Consider the following 27,521-nt stretch of genomic DNA (forward strand, 5'->3'; position numbering starts at 1 on the left):
AAAGTGAAGTCTGCAACTGTCACTGAGAGAATCTAGAGTCTTGTTAAATACAGCACATCAAGGCTCATTTAAGTCGATGTTAGTGCTGTAACAAAAATACAGCATGTTTTATTGTCCTTCAGCACGTGCGACAGCATGGCTTGTATTCACTGAAACAAAACACAGTAGTGTTCATTGTCAGTACCAGTAGGTTGGATTAACATATGGGCATGTAGTTTGTACTACATTCCACATTACTCAACACCACAGTACAGTATGTAACTAAAATAATGGTGAGATGATATGGTAGTCTGCTTTTTATTTGGTGACATGAGCGACTTGCATTATGTTGATGGCAGATTCCATATTCCACACACATTGGCTGTGCACACAGACTATCTCAGTAATTAATTCCCCCATTAGTTCTCCTTACATTAGCTTTTTTAATCATAGACATGCACTCTACAACCATTCTCATGGGTGTGTTTGAATCAGTACAGGGTAGACATAATAAATAATTTAGTAAACTAACACTCGTAACATTTACACTGATATTATAGCTTAGTACCAAAAAATATGGAAGACAACTCTCCTTTGTAGTTTTTTGAGTTCATAAGAAAAGTAACTGTTGTGCAAATTACAAATCAAGGGATTTTCCCTCAGAGGTTCAGGGCGTGCTGCAGAGGCGTAAGAGTTGTTACCTAAAAGAAATCCTGAGATAAAGCAACCATCACTTAAAACCTGTAATTCAAGACAACCGTATTTGTGAAATACTTTTGAGAAATTCAACCTCAGCCTAAAGGACTACAGTTATGAGTCCTGAATCTCTTGTCTCTCAACCCAATATACTGCTGCTTAAGTGCAGCTTCCACGGAGGCACCACACTATACAAACAGACAACCCAAACATAATGGGAATCTCCCATCTATACAGTATAACCTTACAGGTCTGATCTTGGTTTATAAAATTAAATAGATTTTCTAAAAGGATTTATATGATGACATCATTGGTTCAAGTGGAACAGTTCCAGCTGTAAAAAGTTGGTCAAAATTTGAGAAATGAGAAGGCCGATACTGGTTGGCTGCTCTCAGTAGGAGCGTTCTCACTGGTTTTACTGGTGCCAGGGGGAGTTGAATGCACTGGATTGTCAGAGTTATGCACAGCTGGATTCTCTTTTAAATCATCGTCCATTGTGTCTGTTTCTGCCTGGGATGTTTCTCTTTCCCTGTCACACAACGGTCTCCCCTTGGTCACCAGCTCCATCCCGTTGAACAGAGACAATCTGCTCAGACAGGGCTGCTCACTCTGGGACTCAGAGGGAGGAGGGGAACCTCTGTTTCTGACATCTGGATCTTCAACAGCCAGTGTAACCTCAGCAGTCCTGACTGGCTCTGGTTGAATGGGAGCATGTTTCATCTCATCACAGTCATTCACCGGCTCCCCCGAGGAGTCTCTCTGGGCCAAGACCAGACTAGAAGGGGAAGATGTGTGATTTGGTAGTTGGCTGACACCTATGGGGGAAGCGTCAGGCTGATAATGATTGAGGTTGGTGCTGTCAGCAGACTGGGTTGGTAGTAAAGGGTCTGAGTATGTAGATATGGGAGGCTGATTAGTAGTTGCCTGGTGGCTACTGTTCGCAGTATCCTGCCTGGGAGTGTTCAAAGGTCCGCCCATCAGAGCCTCAAACTGTCGCAAAATCTGTTAGGAGGAGATAAGAGGAAAAGAAGAGAAGTTTTCTCTAGTTCTTTCCTATCAGTCTTCACCATGTGCAGTTTTGTTTTTCTGTCTCTTTTACCTTGGTGGCTTTGTTTGCCACCGGTCCTGGGGGCCCCTCACTCAGCTGATGAAGCCGTCTTTGTGTAGCTCCAAACATTTGCTCAAGAGAAAGCAGGTCAGAGGTCATGAGGCATGCGACAGCACATAGTGCTCGCTGCAGGTTTGGAGGAAAACAACATTTGTACATTACAGGATTGCATAATATCATAAAGAAAACCTGGGTTATTAGTGAAGCCTACTTATTATTACCATCTTAACAGTGTTTGAGGGATCTTGAAGCTTGCTTGACAGCAACTCCACCACAACCTCACAGTTAAGGATGGAGCACCTGACAGATTAGAAAACAGATTTTATGTCACTTATTTAAAAGTCAAAGACAACAGAGAAACAAGCAGAGAATTCAGGCCGAACGGCAATCTGATTTTAGATACACTCACTCTTTGATGAAGTGCTGGCTCTCCTCTCTGGACAGGAAGACTCTGGAGCCCTCTGTCAGTCTGCTGATGAGAGCCATCTCCTGGCCACAGTCCCCCAGCTGCAGGGCTTCAACCCTGAAGATCAGACAGCGTAAAACAGAGAAATGATAATAAATGTGGAAAAATTGAGAATATTTGTGTTATTTTATAATAACAGTAGTTGTTAAAGAAAAGTGACAATACTGGTAAAAAAGCTATTGTCTGAAATATGGAAACTGCATGGGCACCCAAAGATAAAACCACTGCCTATCAAATATCACTACATTGTGATTTAGCTGATAACTCCTCACACAACTTTAACAGGCTGACCTTGCCACTCACCGTTCTGATAGGTCGCCACTGCTCTCTCTACTGGCCCCCGATTGGCTCCCAGTACCGGCTGACTTGCTGCCCACAGAGGCTCTGCTGTTGGCCGCAATGTCCTGAGAAGAGTTGTGAGAGGAGCTGTTGCCGCTGTCGGTCTCTTCCCAGCCGCCTCCTACCTGCCCCGGGCACCACTGGGTCACTGCTGTGGTGAAGACACATGATAGTCTGGGGTGTCAACTGGAAGTCTCAATGCTGCAGTGCGACCCTGTCAGCGACTCATACACTGCGTTTGTGACATACTGTAAATATTTGAGATCGAAGTCTTATATTCATCCTAACTCCATGTTTCCATCACACCAACAATGTCTGACCTTTTGGTCTGCGAGCAGGCAGGTTATAGGCACACGCTGGCACGGCCACCTCGATGGGTGCAGACGGCGCCACTACGGCCCTGTAATGGTTGTCATGGAGACGGATGCCCTGGTGTTCAGTTGGCGGAAGGACAGCACTGGCTACTACCTCTGCAGCTTTCTGGATCTTATCCAATATTGAGTCACTACCTGCTGGGAAGCACAGGTACAGACATAAGCTCAATCTGATTTGCGTTCAGTGTGTGTGTGTGTGTGTGTGTGTGTGTGTGTGTGTGTGTGTGTGTGTGTGTGTGTGTGTGTGTGTGGTCATAGGCGCATCACTCACCTGTCCCCTGCTTCCCTGGACTGTATCCAAAGCCCTGCATTCCTGACCTGTGGGAAGTTGCTGAGCCCATACCTGAATAGAAAGACACAAAAGACCTATTGTACCATGGCTTTCAGCTCACAAAATACAATGACTGAGTATTGAATGTAACTAATTAAAGACATCTCTATCTTTCATACATTGCCACTCATGCTTGTTCATTACATGGTAACTGAGGTCACATCTATCAATGGCCAAATGATGTATAATATTATTACATATGACAGTAGGAATGGGTTCCAAAATCTCTCATCATTAAATCTACGGTCTCCTAAATATTAAATGTCCAGTTAAACTGGCACAGGTGTTTTCCCTTCTTGTGCTTAATTGGCCCTCTTCTCTGGACTGGATCTGGACATCACATAATCCCCAGTACAGCTGCAACTAACCATCTAATCTGTATCTAATTAGCCAGAATAAGTGAAAACACCTGTGAGTGTGTGCAGAGCCTTTAAGTTAAATACTGGTTTTGGATTCAATAAAATGATAAATAACTCTACATGATGATGTATGTATTTTAATGATGAGAGTGCTGTGTGTCAGTAAGTTTGTATTTTTATTGCTCACCCATTGTTGGGGGGGCTAGGTTAAGCGGGGAGATGCCACTTTTGGTGGAAATTGTATCTGTGAAAAGCAACCTGGCCACTTCCTGCAAACAGAAAAAGTCAAAAATTGAGTGTGTTGTCCTAGCTGACACACATATGTGATTGATATAATGATGAAATATATCCTGCGTCTCACCTGTGCTGTATTCCTCACTTTCTGGTATAATGCTGTGCCATGAATGGGATCAGGTGGACCACTATAAACTTGGAGAGTACAAATGCCCAGCAGCAAACAAAGTGAATATTCAGGTAACAGAGGAGCCACAGAGCAGCTGAGAGTTAAATGGAGCCAAAACCACCAATTTCTAACCTGATGCTTGCTGGATGAAAGTGGAGTTCCTTCTAAGTTCTGTGAGGAAATGGTTTGAACCATGGCCACAGAGATGGACAAAGATCTTGAGCACCTGAGAGACCAGAAGCAGGAGTGCAACAACAATTTACGTGCCACAGCTCTATATTGAAGTTTCAGTTTACAGGCAGAAATTTAGTGATACACTGGTCTCACCTTGAGTTTGACATGACAGGACTCAACTTGCAACCTCTCCAAAAGGTACTCCAACAAACACTGACCACAACCTGAAGACTCATGGGTGATTTCTAGAGTGAAGGTTAAGGATATCACCATAGCGTAAACAGTCTGTCTGATCTGGGCAACAGATTCCAATCAATTAATTTTGACTTAACAGTTGCAACTGGTTTAGTCAATTTAACTTGAATTGCCATTCTCCATTAGAGAACTCTGAGGTTTGCCATGTGACATTTCATTGAGAAAAAGGATTTCAACCCTTTGAAGCATAATCTACACCCTTTAACTTTCTCTTAATAAACCCCAAATTTGAGATAAGCTTTTTTTTTTGCAGATTCTAGATGATATCTGGACCCATTCAGCAGCTATCAGCTACAGCAATTTATTTGCATGAGTTGTGTGAGCCACATGTCACATTTATACCGCCCTCAGTAGTTACAGAGGCCAGCAGGGGCAGGGCTGCTGACTGAACCACAACACAAGCAGCCAAAGGATACTTCCAATCTCTTGGAAAAGGTAGCCAGGACAGGGGTTTTCATCATCTGCTGTAGCCTTCATCAGAGTCGGCACCTAAAATTGGTGAAAGAGATGATGAACAAATGACGCCTAGATCACACACGTTGTCAAATTTGGTTTCCCATAACATCTGCATAGTTAACAAACCATTTACCAGTTTGTTTGTTTGTTTAACGGTGAGCAAGGATTTAACATGGAAACCACCTCGACATCACAACAGCGCCTTGTTACCAGTTTAGTTTTCATCTATGTTGCATGGCTGTGTGCCGATTTAAAACTTTAACGAAACATCCTGGCATGTGCAGTGAAACATGACAAGCTATTATTACCAAATTTGTTTCTTCATGTTGTTAGCTAGCATGCTAATAGCAAGCTAAAGGTGGCACAACTTAACAGATTTAAACAGACACGTTAACGCTTCGTACGACTCGACATGCTCAGTTCAGCTGTTAATTGCCTTCTCAAGTAGCACTGACTGTAAATAACACTTACTTTCTGAAGAAAAGCTAGTCGTTCCATAAATGTTGCCATGATTTAGCAGTCCTGGCTGCGGGTTACTCATCTTCCTCCAGGGGCTACGATGGGAAGGCGGAGCTCGAGGTGACAGCTAGCCAATCACAGAAAAGTAAGTAGCAATCCCAAAGTCTATTGGCGTTCTGGTGACGCCCAAGGTCAAAAATCAGCGAATCAGCTTCAGGAAAGTTAGAGTTGACACTTTGATTGACAGGGCGATGAGCGAATCACACTCATGAATATTCTAGCTGGACGTTTCCTTGATGACAGGGTCAACAATATGGCGCTGTCTATAGTTTACAAGAATGCCGCATCTGCCCATTGATATGTATTTTTCAAGTTTGCCATTAAATTTGACAAACTGTGAAGCAGCGTCGGTGCCGGGATTATCGACTCCTGCGTATTGTGCTTTTCAGTTGACGTAAAAGACCTAAAAGGACTTCAGTGAACGCCCGAAGAGCACCATGTCTGGGTCAAACGTGTGGAGTCGCAATCGCGAGAAACTAAGACTTTTCCCCGACCTTCTTGCACAGTGTGCGGTAGAGGTGAGCAGCGTCACAGAGGAGCAGGGACATTTTAGCAGAAATAGCTCACTTCGCATTATAATTCAGTCGAGCTACCTGCTTAAGCCCCCAAACATGTCACTTACTAACTGACCGGGCGGCTCCAGTAGTTTGTTTAACTGTAAAATTATTATTATTTTTTTAATTATTCAACATGTATTAGTATATTATGGCGAAGGTTTTGCTTTGGGTGAATGGGTTCATCTTTACTGTCATTACACAATACAGGATTACGCAATGAAATCCCTCTATGATACACAAACAACACTATGAGTAAGTTGAAAAGTTAAATTAACATAGGATACAAATTACAGAAATAAAAATAGCAAACAAAGATACAAAAATAGAATAATAGTAAGAATGTAGTAACAAACAGGTAAACAAAAAAAATCGACAAAATAAACAAAAACAAGAGCAGAGTGCATGCAGTAGAGAAACAGAGAATTTTTTTATTTCATGTGTGAAATTTTCCTGTAAATCACTTTGTCACTCACTGTCTTGGATAGATTTCCGGGTCAGGGGACCTTGTATCTCACTTTGTTTTTCTTTGTCTAATATCAACTCCTGTGTGATTCAGGCAGCAGCATATGGCAAGTGTGTGGCAGCTACCACAACAGGCAGACAAGAGTTGCAGAAGGACCTGTGTGCCAAGGAGTTTGAAGCACTGAAGACCTGCTTTACAAACGCAGTAAGTGGCAAAGACAGTAATCCTCCTCCTGGTTTACTGTAGAGATGAATGATGCTCATCATTTAAACTATTATATTTTAATTACAGGCCAAGAAAAGAGCCAAATGAATGGAAACCGTCCTGGTTGTCTTAGAGGAGCAAATACAGTGGGGCAACCTCCAAACTGACTGTGGCAGAAGAAGTTCTTAGTGGCTTGTGATGCTGAAAGTTATGTGGGATTGCTGAAATGTGTATCATGTGTTGAAAAACCAATTGACTTTTTTTTTTTTTATAATAACTTTGTTGAAATGGAAAATGTACAAAGCCATGTATTTTTCGGCAGCACTGCCATTTCCTAGAATATGCGAGCTCCATTTAACTGTAATATAGAAATGTGAATAAAAATTGCTGATGTTATTAGTTTGTTTGAATAAAGACCAACAGCCTTGGTTGTACTATATCTTTTATTTATTCTTATCACCAAAATGTCCAGAAATACAATGCACATAGAAAAATAGTCAGAAAAATAGCCTCTTGTACAAAGCTAAGGTCCAACATGTGTTTAAGTGCCAACGGATGGAGGAATTTTAAGAAAAGTTGGATTACTAAAAATCACTACAAACATAATCCAGATTTCCTGAACACAATGTACATGTATATTAAAATTACTGTAGCATTTACAGTAAGAAGGGTCTTGTGCAAGAGAAAAGACCACAAATTGAGAAACTGCCACATTTTGTTTTGATAAACAATCATTACTGCAGCATATGGATTAGAAGGCACTAATAAATCAACAAGGAATAGATATTGAAGAAGGAATGATCATTAACTACAGTCGTAGATCCAGATGGTCTGGATCAAGCTGCTTCATGGTCCACAGTTTATCAAGCAGTAAGGCTACGCTGTACACCTCGCAGCTCCAGCATGAGGTTGAATTCAGTGACTTTCATTTGAAAGTATAAAGAAACCACTTATGAAAGGGCCTGAATCCAAATCACATCCAATATCTAGTAATTGTAGGTTCAAAGAGATCCTACACATTGATCACAATTAGACATTTCAGATTTACAATATTTACATCTCAGAGTAAAAGAAACACACAAACTGTCCTGAACTTTAAACAAAAACTCAACACAATAAAGCACAAACATCGATCGTGCAGAAAGGCAGAGTCCGCAGGTGAGTAAAAAAAATGAATTAAAGTGACTCGCATACAAACATTATTTTTTGCCCTGTCAAAACACTCCATATAATGCTATTTGCATAGATTTATATACATTTCAACAATAACTATATCCATAATTTTCTGCCACAAGACAAAAATAAGTTAATATTTACATACACTTTGCTCTTTAATAAAGACTTTGGGTTATTTCCAGAGTACACAGTATCAAGAAAGAGAAAACGTTCCTCTTTGTCCTTGAAGGCAAGAGAATGTAAGGCAACAATATCATGATCCATAGTATTAGGAGGTCCTGCAGGTGTACAATGTGTGTGAACTTGCTGTCTGACCATTAAATGAGACTCTGTGTGTGTGTGTCTGATGTGTGTTATTTCGCTCGCTCATCCTCTGAGGCCTGTTTAATCTGCCGTGAGTGCACCATAGCCCCGGCCATTAGCTGCTCCTCCAGGGCCACGTGCAGGTCTGAGCCCCCCAGCTCCAGCAGGGGCTCCAGCCCAGGCACTCCCCTGGACCCCCCGGTCTCCTCTGGGGGGCCTCCAGCCTCTTTAGGTCCCACTGCCCTGCGCCTCCGCCTCAGATCCATATCCCCCTGGTCCCTGACCTTCTCGTGGGAGCCCTGGGGGTGAGCATCGGCTTTGACAGCCCTGTCTTCCACACCTTCTCCGGGGTCTGCCTGAGCAGCAACTTTCTCTTTGAGGTCTCGTCCTCCTTTCTTCAAAGCTTCGCCGGCTTCTCTCTCAGCCCCCTGCGCAGCCTTTTCAGCTTTTTGGGCTTCTACAGCTCGCTCCATTTGGGCCAGCCTCTCCCGAGCCTCCTCTGCCTCCTTTTCTTTCCTCGCTCTCTCAAGTATTTCATTGTCTGCTTTCTGCATCTCCTGCTGGAATCTCTCTTGTGCAGCTTTCTGCTGTGCGAGTTTCTCTCTTTCTACTCTCTCTCTCTCCAACTCCTGTTCTCTGGCCAGCTTATCCTTTCTCTCCCTCTCCAGTCGTTCTTTCTCCACCCTTGCCTGCACTTCTTTCTCTATCCTCTCATTCTCCAACTCCTGCTCTCTGGCCATCTTTTCCTTTAGCTCCTTCTCAAGTTGTTCTCTTTGTAGTATTGCCTGAACCTCTTTCTCTATCTGTTTAACATTTTCCTTAACTAGGTTCCTTTTTTCATCTTTAACTTGAGCTGCCTGATCATTTTGAGGCACAGGCTGGTGGTCATCGGGTCTCTTCTTTCCCAGTGGCACCCCCCTCGCCCCCAGCTCATTCTGTTTATGAGATTCTCCTGCAGGTGCAACATGGACATCCTCCTTGTAAGCAGCTGGAACAGCTATTTTGGGTTCCCCGGCTTCAGCAACCTTATCCCCAGCCAGAGCTTGTTTCTGGGGCACAGCGGGAGGCCCAACCCCTCCAACCTGTGGAGCTCCGGCTCCAGCTCCAGCTCCGGCTCCAGCTCCAGCTCCGGCTTCGGCTCCTTCTCCAGCTCCAGCTGCCTCCTTGTGCTGCTTCTGGTCTGAGGCCAGTCCAGAGTCTTTGGGCTTGGGTGCTCCACCTTCCATCCCCTCCAAGTGCTCCTGGCCTTTCTCTGCCTCACCTTCAGCAGCACCTTTAAGACATAAACACTTTGTCTACACTCCATGTCTCATGTCGGCACTAATATCTGAAAAAAAGAATGTGTATACGCACCAGCAGGCTGTTTCTGGTGGATTTCCTTGTGTTGCTCTTCTATGACAGCCAGTAGTTTTTCCTGTTGGTCTAGAAGTCTCTTCTGTTGCTCCTGTTGCTCCTTAATCACCTGTAGTAGCACTGCGTGGTCGAGCTGGCCCTCTACATGGAGACAGAGGCGTTGGATTAAAACAAGTCTGAAACTGGTCTGAGAAATATGCATTGGTTAGGCGTCTGTAAGAAGCTCAGTTAGGCTGTAGGGCCAAGCTCTATGTAAGAGAGGAGGGGAAACAGACAATAACCCACTATTAACGGATTCATTCCAACACACAACTCTAGATTGTAGCTTTAAACATAAACTGGAATGGGCAGCTGTAGACACACACAAACTATGTTAGAGGGTGAGGTGAGTGGGTGGATTCTACGCTGGTGCATTATTCAGTTATGCAATAAAAACACAAATTACCATATTTTTTGTATGAATATGTAAATATCTATTAATAGATAAATGGCCCAGTGACTGAATAACAGAAAATTTGAATGGCAAGCCGAGGTAAACAGAAGTAAAGGCAAGAGGGAATTCATACCTGCAACCAACTTTTTTATCACTGTGATAGGAGTCCAGCAGAGAAGAGAAAGAAAGAAAAAAGGGATAAAGATGGAGAAGGAGAGAGAGAGAGCAAACGTAAACAACAGAAAAAAAGAGTCAACAACAGCCAAAAAAAGACTGGTAAAAGTATCAAGCCAGGTCAAGAAGTAAAAGAAAGACATCTCTGCTATGTCTTACTCCATGTGTACCTTCGGAAATAGGCGCAGTGAGCAAGAGCAGATTACGCAGATGAGATTACACAAGATAAAACAAGCAAAGTGAGATGAGGAAAAGAGAGGCATAAACAGCATGCAGCAGACCACAGCAAACCTCTTTAAAGTCTATTACAATACCACCTGAATTAGCCAATTAACTGAAGAAAATCCACCAACCCAACCTTCATCAATCAGTTATTATATAATCATAAAACGTGTTACCATTTATTCTTTTGTGCACCCTCTCACAACCTGCCACTGTTTCTCATATTTTGATTTTCTACGTTTTCAAGAATAAATTTAAAGTGCAACTCCATCAGGGCTTTTCTGCACCGGACACACAATAGCAGAAATGCAATAGTGATGCTGTCATGTTTTCCACACTCAGGGCTAAAACAGAAAACAGTCATGTGTTGGGCGTTACTGTCAAAGGGCCACTGTACTGCACAGGCTATAAACACTGCCCCCACAAAGCTGGAGCTGCACTGCATTCTGGTCCATGGAGGCAACTGTTGGTGGAGAGACTGGCATCCCCACCCTCTACTGCATGATTTTTAAAATATTTTTAGATTACCTCACATCCAATCAAAACAGAGATTTAAAAATGTTATATCCAAATACCAAAGTTGAGTTTTAAACTTGGATTTGTCTAATTTTTTTACCAGAATTTTCTGATAAGTGACTAAAGACTTCACTCACATCTACTCCCTTTGATTTAGAGGTTTTCTACCCTTACCCTCCATCTTTTCATCTCCCGTGTCTTTGCTGTCTGCAGCTGGAGCCTCATCTGCCGCAGGACGATGCTCTCCTTCAGGAGGTTGAGCTGAAGAGTCACCAAATATCACAAGGTCAGTACTGCATTTCTCTAGATCTTTCTTTCCCTCTAGTTCCCTTCCTCTACAAGGACAACGACAAATACTCACGTTTCCCTGCAGAATCTGGAGCTTTGCCCGCTTTTTCGACCACATCCTGATTGGCCACCGCGACCGCTTGCACTGCCAGAGGATCCTTCACGGGATCGAGCTTGTCCACTTCCTTTAGCGGGGGAACTCCCTGCTTTTTGCCTGCTTGCGCTGCCTGGTTCTCTAGCACCTCATTGGACAGAACTTCACCTCCACCCAAATCCACTTCCTCTTTCCCCACAACAGCCTCAGCAGGCTTTGGGTTCTCTTCAACCTTATTGTCTTTTTTGTCATCTACCTTCGCATCATGCCCTAAAACATGCTCTCCATCTCTTTTGGGTTCTTCCTCTCCTCCGTCAACATTTTGTTTCTCTTCCTCCTTTCTTGTGTCTACCTTGACCTCATCATGAGGGATGGGAGGTTCATGGCGATGGGCCTCTCCCTCTGGCACTGCGACACCTGGGAAAACAGACGAAGCCTCGTGAATTCTACACAGTTCATAAAACATCCAGTGAAGGCTCCAGTTATGGTTCAGTTTCCTTACCAGCATCAGGACGGTCCAACTGCACCTCTTCCTCCTTCTTCCTCTTAGGTAGCTCCACTGGTCCTTTGATCTGGGGGGGCTCGGCCTGGTCCCTCTCTACAGGTTGTACCACCGCCACACCTGGGAGGTCCGGCTTTTCTATTTCCGCTGGCTTCTTGTTTGGAGGATTGTCTGCAGGCAAACGCACAAAACAATCTATTACAACACAGACTGCTGCAGAGAATCACCTCGATGAACATAAGTCTTATAATAACAGATTTATACAACTATAAAAACTGAGTTTTCTAGGATATTTTTTACTCTTGTTTAGTCCCATTACTCATAAACTTTTTATTTGTGTTTGCTGTATTTTCTCTCACACACACACACACTGTACAGTCAGTCTGGAAAATATGAGACACATTACTGCGACTAAATTAAGAAACCATAAATGTGACATCTCATTTATTCCAGTATTTTCTCTCGTCTGAGAAAAACAAAATTACTGTATTGTGCTGCATTATATTTATCACTAGATCTGAAATTTACTCTTTTATTTTCTTGTGCAGTAGTGTTTATTGTATACATAAACTGCTGGCATTAAAATAAATTAACACCCAGGAATATCTCACATGGACTGCACACACTGATACACTGAGCTGTAATTGATTATGTGCTGCTGATTTCTGATGAGTAGCTCCACCAGGTGGCAGCAAATACTGACAATGGCAAGACAGACATAGTTGCTGCAGTATAATAAATGAGTGAGAGAGAGAGAGAGAAGAGAGGGAAAACGGAGACGAATTATAATTGAAACTGACAGGAAATGGGTGTGTAGGTCAGACCACATGAGTTTCACATGGAGCGAAGATGTGAGGAAAGAATGCAGTAGAATAAAAGACAATTAGAAAGAATCACAAAGATGGACGTAGACAGACTTTTGCTGGTGTAAGTGGACAGGTTAAAAAAAGATGCAATAGGAGAACCATGAGGTAAAGAAGAGGAAGTGAAACTGTTTCTGTCTCTTTCTAAAACCGAGAACATTCTCTCACAGATTTCCTTTACATCTCATCTCCATTCGTCTCATCTGTACCCCTCTACCCTCCCCAAACCATATCATCTCTATTTGCTTTATCTGTACGCCTCTACCCTCCCCAAACCCATATCAACCCCTTCACACAGCCAGTGCTTGCAGGCATTTTATAGCTGCCACAGGAGATATGGGGGGAGATGAGGGCTGTAGACAATGTATTTTTGGGGGAGGGGGTGGCAGGAGAAATGAGCAGAGGTAGAGGAGTGGAGAGAAATTGCTGGAGTTTGAAGGGCATCACTCTTGCTCCATCAATGTCAAGCACTCAGTGCTGCTCTCAGATATTATCAAGAGGTTATCTCCTCACCCTGCCTGTCTGTCTGTCTGTCTATCAGTCACTCTGTCTGTCTCCATCTTTTCTTCTCACAGAGATGAAAGAAACCCTTTCTTTTGCTGTGGCTTTGTGCTTTTGTTTTAGTTTCACTCGCCCTTTGCTACTGGCTCGTATTCTCTTTATGTTGCTGTTTTAGGGCGCTGCATTCAATCCACGACTTTGAAAATAAAACAAAAAATAAACATGTCTCTTGTGCCGCCGGTGCCTTTTGCATGAAATAATTACATGCAGCACTGCTGTCCAATTTCAGACACTGCAGACAACACTGGCTCCAGCCCGTTGAGGTAAATGTTTCCATGGCTCATTAGTAAACCACTTTCATCTACAGTCTGTCAAGTAGATAAGTGATTGCCAGCCATTAGCGCATGTCATGATCTTTACCGTTCAGTTCACGGGGGTCTGGTAGCAGCAGGTTGTTCTTGTCAGCTGCTGCAGGAGAAGGGGGTTGGACCCTGGTGCCAGGGCTACTTGCCGAAATTGAGAGAGTGGTAAAGGTGCTGATCAGCAGGATGCCCAGACCCACCCAAAGCACCAGCTACAGGACAGATAGGAAGAGAAGAATTGTCAGACACAGGGAATCATATCTTATATTTTCGGTGATGAAAATGCAAATTCTGACTATGTGAACCTGAGCGATGATGCCATTCTTCTGGATTTTCCTGTAGATGAGAGCGGGGCAGATGAAGCAGATGAGGCTGCCCATGGTGGCTCCAGTCAGACCCAGAATGGTTTCCACTAAAAGAAAAACACAGGGATTATCTTGTGGTCCTGTGGAGCAGTGACTCCCAACCAGAGGTAACATGTACCCCAGGGGGAAGTTCTGCAGGATACATGTGCTCGTAATAAATAAACAGTTGAACTAATGACCAAACAATGAATGGATAAAAAGTTGAAATAATTTGTTGAAAGTTATGCATAAATTATTAAAATAATTAGCTACAAGTAATGTTTAAATGGATCCAGCCTCTCTCACGCCAAGCTTATCTGATGGGAACATGGGGGTATGTCAAATCAAAAAAAGTTGGGAGCCACTGCTGCAGAGCCCACGGGGCAAAACATTGGCACCAACAGACTCAGAGCCGAGAGGGTTCTGTTCCATCTCTCTTCTGCCAAATAACTTAAAGCAGTTCTCCAAATCTATGCTCCGAATCGCTAACTCCATTCATACCTGCCTCTGCCATTCATAACCAGCACCCACCCAGGCTCCCCATCCATGGCACCCTGTTCCTGGCAGCAGCGAACCCTGGCCCCACCCCTGTCTCTGTAGACCAGGCCGGCTGGGCGTCGGGCCCGGAAACCCATCGTTCATCCAGAGGACGGACACCATATTGTCTCCCTCAGATTTAGTGTCCATTCTCCCCAGGGTCCTTACCTCCCTTCTCCTCAGTCTATTAGTCTGATTAGACACACAAAGAGCCATCCAATCCCACTCTGTGTGTATTTGTGTGTATTTGTGTGTGTGTGTGTGTCTACCCAAGTTTAACAAACAGCCACCATATAAAAGTATGAATAAAACATAAAATAATGCTAACCTTTACATCTCCACCATTTTGGAGCCGTTTGTGAGAGGGACGGAAAGACTCATAGAACCCGACAGAGAGACCGTATTGGTGTGTACATGGACTTTGTGAGTGTGTGTTTAAGTGTGTGTGAGAGAGAGGGAGTCTGGGAGAATAATAGCCCTATCTTCCCGTCTGCCCGTCTAAAAGGGGATAAAAGTTAGGGCTCTGATTTAAGGACTGTGTTAGAGTGTGACAGTCACTGACTCGTAAAGTCACATTCACACATGTCGTAAAACTCCCCAGCTACTCCGCCCACATAAAGGAACACATGCACCTTAAAGACCTCCAGCCAATAAGCTGCACACATATGAACACACATACAGTTTTAATTCATTCAGTCCATGCCCGATTGTTCTCACACACACACACACACACACACACACACACACACACACACACACACACACACACACACACACACACACACCGTTGGGAATGAGAATGCCTCCCAGCATGGTGCCAAACACAATGCAGAGGGTGATCATCTTGAAGCGCAGAGGAGGCATGTATCCCCCGGCAGCAAACGTCCCATCCTTCTGCTGCGAGACAGAAACAGAGGAGGGAGGGAGAGAAATGATGGTGAGACAACAAAACATTTTCCAGGGCACAAGTTGATTTTTGTCTCTTGATGATACACACCACACAGCTTGTACTACTTAGCATTTCTGCTACATTTACTCATGTGTTGTGGCCACAACACTGCCAGCACTATCCACACTCTCCATCTGATTTCAACCAAAAACAAAAACTAGACTTCCTGTTTCCTTCTTATGGTGCAATTCTGAACATGAATGACGAACCCCCCCCCCCAAAAAAAAGCTTTCAACATTGTAAATGCTAGAAATTCTTCTAAATTACATAAGAAATAGTACATGTCACAGGATTTTAACAAGCCAGATGTGTTTATGTGCTTGCGCTCACATCTGGATATGATAAAAATTTAATGGACGTCACAGTTAAAAACCACAGCAAGTGTCTTCAGCGGGCTGTGCTTACATGGAGCAACACATTTCTGTCCATCTGTCAAACTGCACTACACAGAGGATGAATGCCTGCTACTTCCACTATCAGTTAAAGTGTAAAATGAAAAGATTTACATATAAAAGGGGTATACCTGTTAATACACACACTTTGTTTTCAAATTGTTATCTCTCTACTATCAACATTATTTACAAAAAAAAAAAAAAAAAAAAAGACATCAAAAAGGTATTTCTAGTTAGGCATCCAACCACATAAACACTCAAAGATTTTTCTGATGTCCTGCTCATTTTGCACACCTTATACAGGAAGTATGCGAGTAGTATTTGCCCACCTGCTGCTCAAAAAGCATGGTGTTGATGGCCTGGCGGCAGGGCAAGATCATCATTGGGAACCCGACAGCCACAGACATCATAAAGCCCACACGGATCATTTCTGTCACCAGGTTGGAGGGGAAGTTCATCAGCACGTTGCCTGCAATGTTTTCTGTGAAGCTGACGTAGCCAAAGAACCCCACCTGGTTTAGAGAGAAGTGGAGGGAACATAAATACAAGGTTGAGAGGAGAGGAAAGAAAAGGAGAAATGAAATGAAGAAGTGTTTTTCTTTTTTCTAACTGGGGATAAGTTCCTCATGCGTAAGACATCAGCTGTGTTGTCTGAAGGAAATGTCACCTTTCAAGACTCTTCAAATGCCAGTTTGACCAATTTTAACACCAAAAAAATGTATTTATTACTAATAAGAAACGGACATTAAAAACAGTCACTGACATCATACAGAAACTCTTTAGGTGGTGCCTGAAAAAGGATCAGGACAAGCGGCGCTCTAATAACAAAATAGCAAGGTTTCCATGCAACAGCAGTGACAGAGACAAATGTAACAGGTGTGAATGGCGGTGTCATTTCCACTCACAGTGATGTAGAAGATGGTGACTACGTTGAGGGCAGAGGTGAAGATGGTGCTCATGCGTTTGACGGACGGCTCGTCCAGGCTGTCGTAGGTCGGCAGCACCTGCCTGTGAGAGACAAGCAGCCCAAAAAAAAAAAAAAAAACACGCTCTGCATGCCGCATTACACATCGCCACACTGGTACTGTTGTTGTGCATTCATGTGTCGTCTGAATCATCAGACACACAACTTTTTTTACAGACACTTTACCGTCCAAAGTCTGGAGGGAGGGTGAGGAAAGTAGACCCATAGAAGTTACATGAATCAACACAGTTGGGTTTTTTGTGTTCAAACAGCTGCTCAGTCATGGTCTACGTAGCTACATGCTTAAAATCTGGTACTGGAAACTGCTCTATAGATTTTCTTTAATGAGCAGCCATATGGGGCCCCATTTATGCCACTCAGTAATCAAATGATGCATCACTGTCCTCATGTCCTTGTCAGCATCCTACTCAGACATCTGATTTCTTTTTTGCTTTTTATTTTAGTCTTGACACTGTGAGGCAGTCATGAGTGACATTAAACTAAGATCTCTATTGTCTGCTAAGATGTAGCCAGATTTCCTGTTTGACTGATTCTGAAGTCATACATGCTGTTATGTGGATATCTGCATCGTTTCCTAAGAGCACACATCCATACAGCCAGATATGACTTAGATACTAGACATGATAAAGCGCATCAAAATACAAGTTGTGTGTATGTACGTTCATCTGACGTGCACATGAATGCAACAAGTTTTTCAGCATGTGGATTTTTTTTTTTTTTCATATTATGAATACAATTGACAAAAAAATTATGTCTCCAATTTTTTTTAATTGCAGTCGTTTTTCAAAAGGGGCAGTGGATGGAATTCATGACATGGCAGTGGGGGTGAGGTGTGTATGAAGTGTACCCGTGTGTGTGTGTGTGTGTGTGTGACACAGAATGGGTGACAGTAGTCAAGGTGGGCTGAGGTTGAACCTGAGACTGTCTGTCTGTCTGTCTGTCTGCCCAGGTGTCTCTCTCTGTCATTTTCTGCTCTGTGCTATAAAAGACTGTGGCAGTGTGGAGGGGACCATTGGCACATTAACTGGTGAATTTACAGGCTTTATATATAACAGTGAGTGCCTGGCAGGTTTTAGAGCATTATAAACTTTCCTGGCAGACTCTTTGTGCTCGGCTCCTCTTTTTCTCTCTCTCTCTCTCTCTCTCTTATATTCAAGTGAAAGGAAGAAACAGGCAGAAGAGCTGAGAGAGAGAGAGAGAAAGAGAGAGAGAGAGAGAGAGAGAGAGAGAGAGAGAGACAGAGAGAGAGAGAGACCATAACTTTCTCTGCCTCTCGTTCTCTCTTTGCCTGTCTCTCTTTCACACACTCTGGTTTTATGAGCAAGCACTGTCCCGTGGTGCTATTCCTTGATGCTTGTTTAATCCGCAAACCAGTAAATCTCAGAGCCAAGGTTAAATAAAACGGCATATTGTAAGTGGGGAGCTAAAGCATCTAATGGTCACCCAATAGTCCTGACTCAGAGGGTAATGTGTTTTTATTTGCTTTAACGCTGCCCTTTAAAAATGAGGAAATATGACGGAGAAGCTCTTTAAAGTGAGTGTGTGGAAGTGTGTGTGTGTGTTGGGAGGGCTGGAGTGTGTGCTGAAGATAATATCATTAACTTGAATTGAAAGCATGCTGACAGTAGCATCACAGAGGGACATTTTCACCGCACATGTTTTTCTTATGTCCCTCTATTATGAGCTAACTGCTCCTCGCAATTCAAACATGCAGCCAAAAAACAACAGGGCCAGCTCCCATCCCGTCATAATGGTGATGTTAAGTAATGTTTTAACTGAAAGTAAACACATTTCATGAATGTAATAAAAATCCAATGTGCTGAGAGCTGTTTAATCAGCCTGTGAATACATCAGTGTGTGTCTGTAAGATGGCGGCAGTCCAATGTGTTGATTAGTGGTTTGGCTTAAGCTGCCTGCCGCCTGACGGAGCGCTTGCCTCGCTCGGCCTGACCACAGGCCAAGAAATCACCCTGCCAAATATCACTCAGCACCACTAGTGGGAACCAACACACAAAACACACATGCATAAACACACACAAGTGCACACTTTCTTCTTCTGCTAACATGCACACACCTCACTTGCTAATGAACACGCCCGCTCTGCAATAATGTTATGTTGGCTTTGTGCGATTACATTGATTAAAGTCTCGATTCAGTCTCAAGGCTACAGTCACCCACTCCTGCCACTTACCTCACTCACTCTCACACAAACAAACCCATATACCACCACCACCACCCAAACATCTGGCCCCTAATGACCTCATCATAAGACTCCCTGCATTCACATCTGAGACTAGACTTCGTACACCCCCAAATCAGAACTTCACGCGTTTCCCACAACCTGCTCAACTCACTGCAATCCCTGAGCAAGCGCTGAAGCGTAGAGGACAGGACAAAAGAGGCAGTGACAGAGCATGCAGATGGGGGAAAATGAAGAAATAAATGAATATGGTGACTCAGAGAAGCTGAGAGAAGTGACATGCAGCAGTGTGATCTCTGCCGTCACTGTGGGGAAAGTTAATGGAATGGAAAGATTGGCATGAAAACCCTCGCACTATCTGGGAAAATTAAAAAATATCAATATATGTATATGCCACACTGGCTAGGTCTGAATCCATGTATATTTTGAAAATTTAAATTTATTGAAAAAGTTTTTCCAAGTTAAAACTCAAGGTCTTGTTTGTATGTCATCAATTTATGAATTTTTTGATCATTTTTCTAGCAACAAATTTTACTTAGAGTTTGAGTTACTCTTAAAAATGAACTTGACAACTGAATGACACTGTCTTCCAACAGGCGTTTGCTTCCATAACGGCCAAATTGAGTTTTACTCCCATCACATCGGATAAAAACAAAAGCAGTAGCATGGACAAAAAGCCGTTTAAGTCCCAGGTTAACTGTACAGAGGTCAGACTGAGCGGTGGAGCAGAAACGGATGAGCTGACTGTGAAAAGCACATTAGCAAATAAGCAGCCTCCCTTTGCAACTAGATAAAACTTACCAACCACAAATCTGTGAGTGTCTTTACATGACTCACCCCAAACCCTCCACTGTGGCTTAAAGGAATTACTGAAGTATACATGCACTAATCGTGACATTTGCTCAATTTGTACTTGCAGAACTGAAAGATTCAATTTATTGTATTGCCGAGCGGAAAAGCCCATATTTCAGGGTTTACCTGGCACATAACTTTAGGACTACTGTCATTCTGGGTCAATGAGTTTTCAACTTTAAGATTTCTTTATAGCCTTATTTGACATTAGTGTCAGTACATGGTCCTGTGCAGGTGGAGGGGAGGGAGGAGTACTTACGACTGACAGGCGAAGGCCATCCCACAGATGGGGAGACAGCGAAACACGCCCTCCCAGCGCATCACATAGACCTGCCCTAGCCACCAGCCGCTGAGCAGCCCGTGTTTGAACGAGGACAGCACCATCTGAGGGGAAGGAGGGGGAAGGGGGGGAGTGGAAGTTACGGCCCGAACCAAATGAAGACAAGAGGGGGGAGAGCACGAGGAAGGGGAGGGGGGGAGGGGGGCTGCACCCATGCTGACGGCTCACAGACAGATTATGAAAGTAATGAATGAGGAGAGAAAATCAGAAGAGAAGGGAAGAGACTTGACAGGAAACCCCATACTGAACAAAAAACCTGTCATAGCTGAAGACGTTGAGTAATGAAGGTGATGAGTAACAGTGAGATTGTAAATTTGATTTAAAAAAAAAAAAAAAAAAAAAAAAACAGCATACGAAGGGTAATCCAGACAAAAAACTACCCCACAGGTTTTCAATCAGCATGTGTTTCCTTCGTCTTGCTCCTTTAATTACCTGATAAAGTCCCACAGGACAGCAGAACACTCCATAACCCTCCAGCCTTCCACGCCCAGACCCAGGCTGCTCATCCTGGGTTTGGGGCAGTGGTGTGAGCACAGCAAAGATTTAACTTTCACCTCTGCCTTATTACTACTGCCACCAAAAACACACACACACCTGACACACACGCACACACGAACACACTCACAGATCTGAAATGGCTCAGACCAAACCAGAATTAAAAAGGTGAAAAATGGGGACGACTGAGAAGAGTGGGTGGAAGGTTCAGGTGGGAGGGGGGGTTTAAGGAGCGTAAAGTTGCGAGGAACACACCGGGCTTCCTTAACTCTCCACCCCCCCCCACTGCCCTTACGGTGGTGTTATTTTGGGGGTGGTTTCCATGGTTTACTTACGGGTGACAGCAGAAGGTTGTGGCGATAATGGGCAGGCACTGAATGACGCCCTTGAAGCGCCACAGGTGAACCCGCTCCACCCAGGAGCCCGAGATAATGCCGTAGCGGAGAGACGACAACACTATCTACAGCACCAGCAGCAGAAACAGCAGCAGGACAGAGGGGAGCAAACAAAGGGTGTAGAAGAGGAGAGGAGGTAGTAAAGGGGAGTGAGGAGGAACAGAAGGACACGAGGGAAACAGAAGAGAAAGAAGTAAAGTAGTGCAGAGGGGAAAAGGAGAGAGACGAAGGGTAGGATGAAAGGAGGGAGGGAAGGAGATACGTCACTGTTAGAGGGTTAGGGGTCTGGAGTGGGCCGGGCCGGGCCGGGCCTGGATCTAAAGCCAGACACACACCACACCACTGCTCCAGGTTATCGCCATGCTATGGAACTAAAAGTCACACCACACAGAGACACTGTAAACAACAGTTTGAAGGCTGTGGAAGCAGCACTACGGGTCAGTGGAACAGAGCCACACACACAAACTGTGTGTGCACACATTTAAAGAGTAAATGAGCTGAACCACATGGGGCAGAAAAGTGCTGCTGGACTGGACTCTGACCGAACTCAATCTATCAGCTGTGAGGGAGCATTTTAATTTGAATATCTTTGGGATTTGGACTGCAGGTTCGACAAGATGTCACCTCGGTATCAAAGAAATTATGGTGACCATTTTCTGACACTGTATGAACAATACGCTCAATCGATTAACATTTGCAAACACATCTACGAGGTTACTTGCAAAACAATGTGCAGAGTGGAAAGAAAATGTGTCTTCTGTACTCATTTACAACATGTTTTTTCTGGTTACAGCAGTTTTATATTAAACTGTCTGGTGCATGGACATCACTGGTTGTGGTGTAGCCAAAAATGCAGCATGACTAAAACGTTTCAAAGAAAGATGCAGCCACAACATCATGAAAGAGTTGAGGCAGGGCTACACAGCTAAACAGGAAATGTTATTTTTTCCAAGTTCCTGAAGGATATATCCGAACAATTATTAAGGCTTGTGTTAACAGAAATATTTAGTGGTGTTGCTGATGAATTCTGATTAGCTGGGGCAGAAAGGTTTATGTACAAATGGGAATGTTGTGCCAACTTAGGATGAGAGAATAAAAGTCATTTTTCTAAAAGAATACAAGCACTAAGTCAAATGCGTTTCAAATGAATAGACCACAAAAGTCTAGAGGAAGTCTAAAATATATAAAAATGCATTTTAACATATTGACATCTGTCATAGGCCAAGTTTTTTTTTTTATAATAAATGAGCAACTATAGAAAGATAATTCCCTATAGCTGCAAAGGTTTGTGATTAAGTGGAATTGACCATCTGACCACCATTTACTTTGCGCTTACAGTGTTTAAAATGTCCCTAGGGGCCAATTTCCAAGTGGTGTCTCCATCCCAGGGGAAAGTCTTTGTTTCAGCCTATAAAGAGCTGTGCAGCAACTGTTTTCTGCCTGATGTGATTGAGTGTGAATCTGCTCTTAAAAAAAAAAAAAAAGAGGAGCAAGACAATATTGTGTTGGTAAGGAAGACATACAGTACAATGGAGCAAATAAGAAGGAATTAACGCAAAATACAACAAAATGGCATTCATCCAAACAATATTCACAAAATCAAACAAGTTTCAGTTTAAAACAGAAGGTAACTTCAGAAGGTAAACTCAGGTTAGACATTAGAGACCTGTAATATTCATATGTAGCATACTACATATGAATATTACAGACTACACTACACTACTTGTCATAATACTACAGGGGGAAAAACATGTCAATTCCTGTACTTAAAGTAAATGGGAAAATGCAAGAAGCAAAAAAAAGAGAAACTGTCTTCTGTTGCTAGGGTAGATTTGTTTGGTCCAGATATTAATCCAATATGTATTACGACTGCATGACTATAATATTACTGATGAATTTCCTAAATGCTGTTCTAAATCTCTAACCACTTTTAACTTTAGCAGGATCCATTTAATTAAACGTCATCTTTCAGCGTTACAGATGTCAGACTATCGCTACACTTTATAATACTGGGAACGATATACTGCGGTGCAGTGTATAGCTAACTTGATAGGTTTTTACCTCACGCATTTTGACTGTTCAGCTTTGTCAGCAAAGCCAAAGTGTTTTCCACTGCAGCCTATTCAGATGCATTGCGTAGAGTGTAGCTGTCTGTGTGACGGCGTGCTCACCGTGAACATGAAGAGGGTGTAGAACATGAGAGCCATAGCGGAGAAGGACTGGATGGAGGACATCATGTTCCTCTGCAGACTCAACGGGAGCACGATGAACAGAGACACGGCGATCAGCAGCAGCACGCGAAAACTGCCAGTCACCTTTAAACAATAGTATGACACAAGAAAACAACATCATCTTGACTCTTCTCATCTTCTGCTTGTTGCTTCGAACATTTGCTACAGTTGAGTACTTTGTTAAAGAACAGGGCAGAGAAGAGAAAGGAGATGACATGTATCATTTGATCATTCAGTGTTGTTCAAAGATTGTGACATAAATATGTGTAAAAGTCATGATCTCAAACCTGTAAACCCAACAGCTGAGCGAAGAAATTTGATCCCAAATCAGCAATGACGACATAGAAGGCAATACAGGTCCCCAACATCAACCCAATCATACTGCAGGGACAGAGGAGAGAAAACAGAGAGACAGGTGCAAATTCAAATGTTATCAGTGTTAATGATTTTGGAAATAAATCCATTTTATATTACCTTTGAACTTTTCTATTTATCTTTCTATATACAACTGGTGATCTAAATGAACTGAACCACTTTAAATGTCTCAACATTCAAAGCTCTATAACGATTACTTGCAGAAAATAAAGTCACTGTCTACACTTAAAATACAGCATAATGTGTGGTATGAATAAATAATGAGACTTGCCTCGTCTCCACCAGTGTTTTTCCTGGTTTCCCGTAAGCATGGAAGGCTGCAGAGAAGGGAATGATGTCAGTGTGAACAACGTGAAGACAAACAGATGGCTGTGTCCTAAAATAGCCTGTCATGATAATACCTGAGCTCAAACTATCATTACTATGCTTATCTAGCATTCCCAACACACTCTTTGTTTCCTGAGAATACTACAGCACAGGAGCTTGAATTTATAATCTGCAGGAAGTGATGAGGCTTTCTGTAAATGAAATGTAAGTTTCTGTAGCTGACACAATTTTACTTCTCTGCTGAGTCATGATGCTAACTACCAACTACCTCCATTTTAAACAAGCAGTGGCTGCTGCAACCACCATCACTTTCCTGGATGACCTCACAAAAACAAACCCTCCACATATAAACTACTGTATTGTTATAAATACAAAGCAGCAAATGTAACATTTATTTACATAAAAATGTAAATTTTTACAACTTAAACTCACCCAGTCCAGCGTAGGTCCTGCGTTTGGTGTTGCTGGCCGTGTGGACCAGGAACATGCAAGATTTGTGGGTCATCCAGGAACAGAAGAACAACAGTATGGTTCCCAGCACGATCCCACACTGTGAGAGCAGAGAGGTAACGTACGTCAGACATACTTTCACAGACCTGTCCTGATCTAGTCTCTTCTATTAAGTCATACCCACAGCATTGTTAGAGTAACCTTGATGTCCTGGCTAACAGTCAAAATGTCATCTAAACTATCCATCTATCTACCCAATTTAGTCTTTAAAACTAATTACAACTCCGGTCCAAGGAGGAATCATATTAGCTAGTTTAATATAAAATATTTCTATGATAAGCATTTGGCTGAAAACAAAAGGTCCACAGAGAGGAAAAGTCTGAGAGAAATTATACTCACACTTGATAATCAAACAAAAGAATGCAGCAAATAACCTAACTTTTATTCGCCCAGAGGAGTTAAGCAAATCAGTTTAATCTATAACAGGAGGAGAACAATTAGCTTCCACTGAGTATGTGATAAAACATTAACAGAGACCTGTGTGACAACCATAACCACAAAGGAGCTCCAAATGCCAAAGGCTCTGCTAAATGCGGCTAATTTCCTCCATCATTTTCAGTAGAAAAGGAATTATTATAATAATCCTGGTCATATTATAGTCGATGCTTTAGTTATGAGTTACGAGTGTTAACAACTTGATGGTGATTGATTATGTGAGAATCACTAAATTAGATTCCCCAAAGAAAACACAAACAAACAAAAACTGTGATTTATTGTTGAAACTGAAAATTAAATCCCATATCAGCAGTTCAATTACTGAAGTAAGATGAAAATTGATGAAAATCGGGGTGGGGACAGTTTGGTGGTTCTTAAAATCTCAGTTGTAGTCACACTATCTTCAGATATTGGAGAGATTTGTTTTAATACAAAGCAATGGCCCAATGAAAATATTCATTCTGGGGTAAACCTGGCTTTTTAAAGTAACTCCTCATCTTCTTATGTTCCTACTGAACTATCTCTAAGTACAGCATGAACATAGAACTTTGCTTTTAGTTGTGTACTCTTCGTTCAAGGCCACAAACCACAAGCACAGCAAGGCAGTGATGCATGAAGTAGACTGACTTTCCCTCACAACAGTGACATCACATTGTGATGATACTCAATAATACTTTATTCTTTTTTTTTTCTAAGTCAGAGGCTAGTGCCCTTCCCTGCTGTGTTTTTCCAGTATGTACCACAACCTGTAAGGCGTTTGAATGATATAACAGGAAGAGCATAAAGACTCTTGGTGCAGTCTGCCAACAGACTGGGATGCAACCAAGCATCCATTGACCTTATGAGGAAGTTGCCAGGCTGTAAAATAACTTAACCATTAAGCAAATATCAGTTCACACTCTTGACAACACAAAACACACACAGAGGCCAAAATGAAACATACTCCCATTATTAAGCCAAAGGTTATAATTTTCAGTTTTTGTTGAAACTGTTTTAGAGAGGAGTTAATTTAACAATTTCATGGTCATTTTGAGGGCTACGACTTGTGATGTGAACATATCTTCCAGCTCTTTCACATCAATAAAGTTAGAATAAATATTGTAAAAACCTCTCTGTAAAACAAATACATTACCCAAAACTACAACTGACTGTATACAATATTGTTTTTGACAAGCTGAAACACTCATTTTTACTTCATGCATAACAATTTGTGTATGATGTACTGGGGACCAAATCATGCAAAAGTTTTCAGATATAAATTATGTTCTATCATGTTTTTATAGCACGTGACTGGCTCCCTATGTTGCCTGATGTGTGATATTAATGGACTTAAATAAAAACTAATATTAACGTTGCAAGAACTATTTCCCTTCACCTTGACTAACCTCAGCATTAAGGCACAGCTTAGATATTGAAAGGGCTCATTCTGCATGAGTACTTTTACTTTTTTTGAGTACATTTTCATGCCTTAACTTCTAAAACTTTAAATGCAGGACCTATACTTATTTTACTTAAATAAACAATCCAGTCAAAATAAAGGTTTCAGAGGAGAGTTTTTTTTATCGCAGCACCTGCCCATCCGCAGGCGACCCACCTGTTTGAAGCAGAAGGGCATGGTGAGCACGCTGACTCCGACGATGCTGTTCACCACGTTCATGATGAGACCCGAGTTGGACGCCGTCATTTTGAACCGCTACCTGACTGGTCCACCCTCGGCAAGACAAAACAAAACAGCCCGGTGACAGCAGCACACTAAAGGCTAACGGTGAAGTATACCCGTCTTATATTTCTCGTCCAAAGCGGGGACTCGGACTAAATTCCGGGTGTGTTTTTCTGACTCCTCCGCCGATCAATGACGTGGCGCTCTGGGGAAGAACACAGAAACAACCGAGGGTAACATTTGACACGCTTTAAACCTTCATTTGTTTTATAAAACACCCACAAACAAAAGACGAACACAAACGCCAACTTTAAACGTATTAAAATGAACACAAACTGATCATTAAGACTGAAGCTTTCAGCTAGCAAGCTAATTTAACCGTTAATAGTTTCGTGAACTAACTCACCTTTCGCTACGACTTCTGCGCCCTCCGCCTCTCTGTACTGTTTTTACGTTATCATCGGTGATTTCGTGATATTAAACGACCATTTATCGCCGGGATGTTTCGTGTTGATGAGTGTATAAGCCACGGAAACTCGTTGTAAGATGATAATAACAAATCCAACCTGGCTGTTTTTCTGAGCGCGTATCCAGGAAGTAAGGCTGAGAGTCGAGGAGGCGAGAGAAGACGACACAGTCCGCTGGGTTTAATACTGTGGAAATACTTGGGCGCCCACTAGTGGTCACATGACTTTACTGCCATTGGATATTCTTTGGATATACTTTAGGGCCCTTTTATCTTCCGTTTTACTTTCTTCCAGCAATTTTAAGTTTTTATAATTTAAAAAAAATAATTAAAAAAAATACTTTTGTTTTACGTTAAGCCACTGCTATGAAAAAATAATGAACCACTTGTAGCCTACTTTATTTGCATTATATTTCTTTTTAATACTGCTTTTCTTCTGCACCACTGCATTTCAAATGTAAATGTTGTACTTCTTAATCCACTATATTCATGTTACAACTTTTTTTTCCTTCTTTCTAAAAGTAAGATTTTACATAAAAAAAAACATATAGGAAGTTT

General features: G+C 42.5%; 3 protein-coding genes across 6 annotated transcripts; 1 reads left to right on the top strand and 2 right to left on the bottom strand.

Annotated features, from left to right (window-relative positions):
• Positions 1 to 38: 38 nt before the first annotated feature.
• Positions 39 to 5,496, bottom strand: tepsin (TEPSIN, adaptor related protein complex 4 accessory protein). Of its 2 annotated transcripts, none has more exons than XM_022743228.1 (13): positions 5,412 to 5,496; positions 4,901 to 4,973; positions 4,383 to 4,474; positions 4,188 to 4,281; positions 4,014 to 4,081; positions 3,840 to 3,921; positions 3,234 to 3,305; positions 2,909 to 3,097; positions 2,553 to 2,739; positions 2,193 to 2,306; positions 2,005 to 2,083; positions 1,775 to 1,909; positions 39 to 1,677 (listed from the first exon to the last, which is right to left on the bottom strand). In XM_022743228.1, the coding sequence occupies exons 1-13, from the start codon at positions 5,448 to 5,450 to the stop codon at positions 1,024 to 1,026; spliced, it is 1,878 nt and encodes a 625-aa protein (XP_022598949.1). In that variant the 5' UTR covers positions 5,451 to 5,496; the 3' UTR covers positions 39 to 1,023. The 2 variants fall into 2 exon arrangements, with proteins under 2 accessions (XP_022598949.1, XP_022598948.1); XM_022743227.1 differs by having other exon boundaries at positions 2,909 to 3,100.
• A 207-nt stretch (positions 5,497 to 5,703) lies between these two features.
• ndufaf8 (NADH:ubiquinone oxidoreductase complex assembly factor 8) lies at positions 5,704 to 7,120 on the top strand. The gene is made up of 3 exons (XM_022742850.1): positions 5,704 to 5,977; positions 6,573 to 6,683; positions 6,771 to 7,120. The coding sequence occupies exons 1-3, from the start codon at positions 5,897 to 5,899 to the stop codon at positions 6,789 to 6,791; spliced, it is 213 nt and encodes a 70-aa protein (XP_022598571.1). The 5' UTR covers positions 5,704 to 5,896; the 3' UTR covers positions 6,792 to 7,120.
• On the bottom strand, positions 6,941 to 27,075 carry slc38a10 (solute carrier family 38 member 10). 3 transcript variants are annotated; one of them, XM_022742847.1, is made up of 18 exons: positions 26,904 to 27,075; positions 26,432 to 26,702; positions 24,325 to 24,442; positions 23,837 to 23,882; positions 23,478 to 23,571; positions 23,131 to 23,274; positions 19,989 to 20,113; positions 16,598 to 16,700; positions 16,022 to 16,204; positions 15,137 to 15,248; positions 13,776 to 13,882; positions 13,529 to 13,682; positions 11,745 to 11,915; positions 11,222 to 11,659; positions 11,035 to 11,121; positions 10,082 to 10,102; positions 9,516 to 9,656; positions 6,941 to 9,435 (listed from the first exon to the last, which is right to left on the bottom strand). In XM_022742847.1, the coding sequence occupies exons 2-18, from the start codon at positions 26,519 to 26,521 to the stop codon at positions 8,213 to 8,215; spliced, it is 3,357 nt and encodes a 1,118-aa protein (XP_022598568.1). In that variant the 5' UTR covers positions 26,522 to 26,702; positions 26,904 to 27,075; the 3' UTR covers positions 6,941 to 8,212. The 3 variants fall into 3 exon arrangements, with proteins under 3 accessions (XP_022598568.1, XP_022598567.1, XP_022598570.1); XM_022742846.1 differs by lacking the exon at positions 19,989 to 20,113 and adding an exon at positions 20,900 to 21,024; XM_022742849.1 differs by lacking the exons at positions 10,082 to 10,102; positions 19,989 to 20,113 and adding an exon at positions 20,900 to 21,024.
• Between the last annotated feature and the right edge of the window lie 446 nt (positions 27,076 to 27,521).

The sequence above is a fragment of the Seriola dumerili genome, unplaced genomic scaffold (assembly GCF_002260705.1).
Source record: "Seriola dumerili isolate Sdu_G_001 unplaced genomic scaffold, Sdu_1.0 BDQW01000068.1, whole genome shotgun sequence".
NCBI lineage: Eukaryota > Metazoa > Chordata > Actinopteri > Carangiformes > Carangidae > Seriola > Seriola dumerili.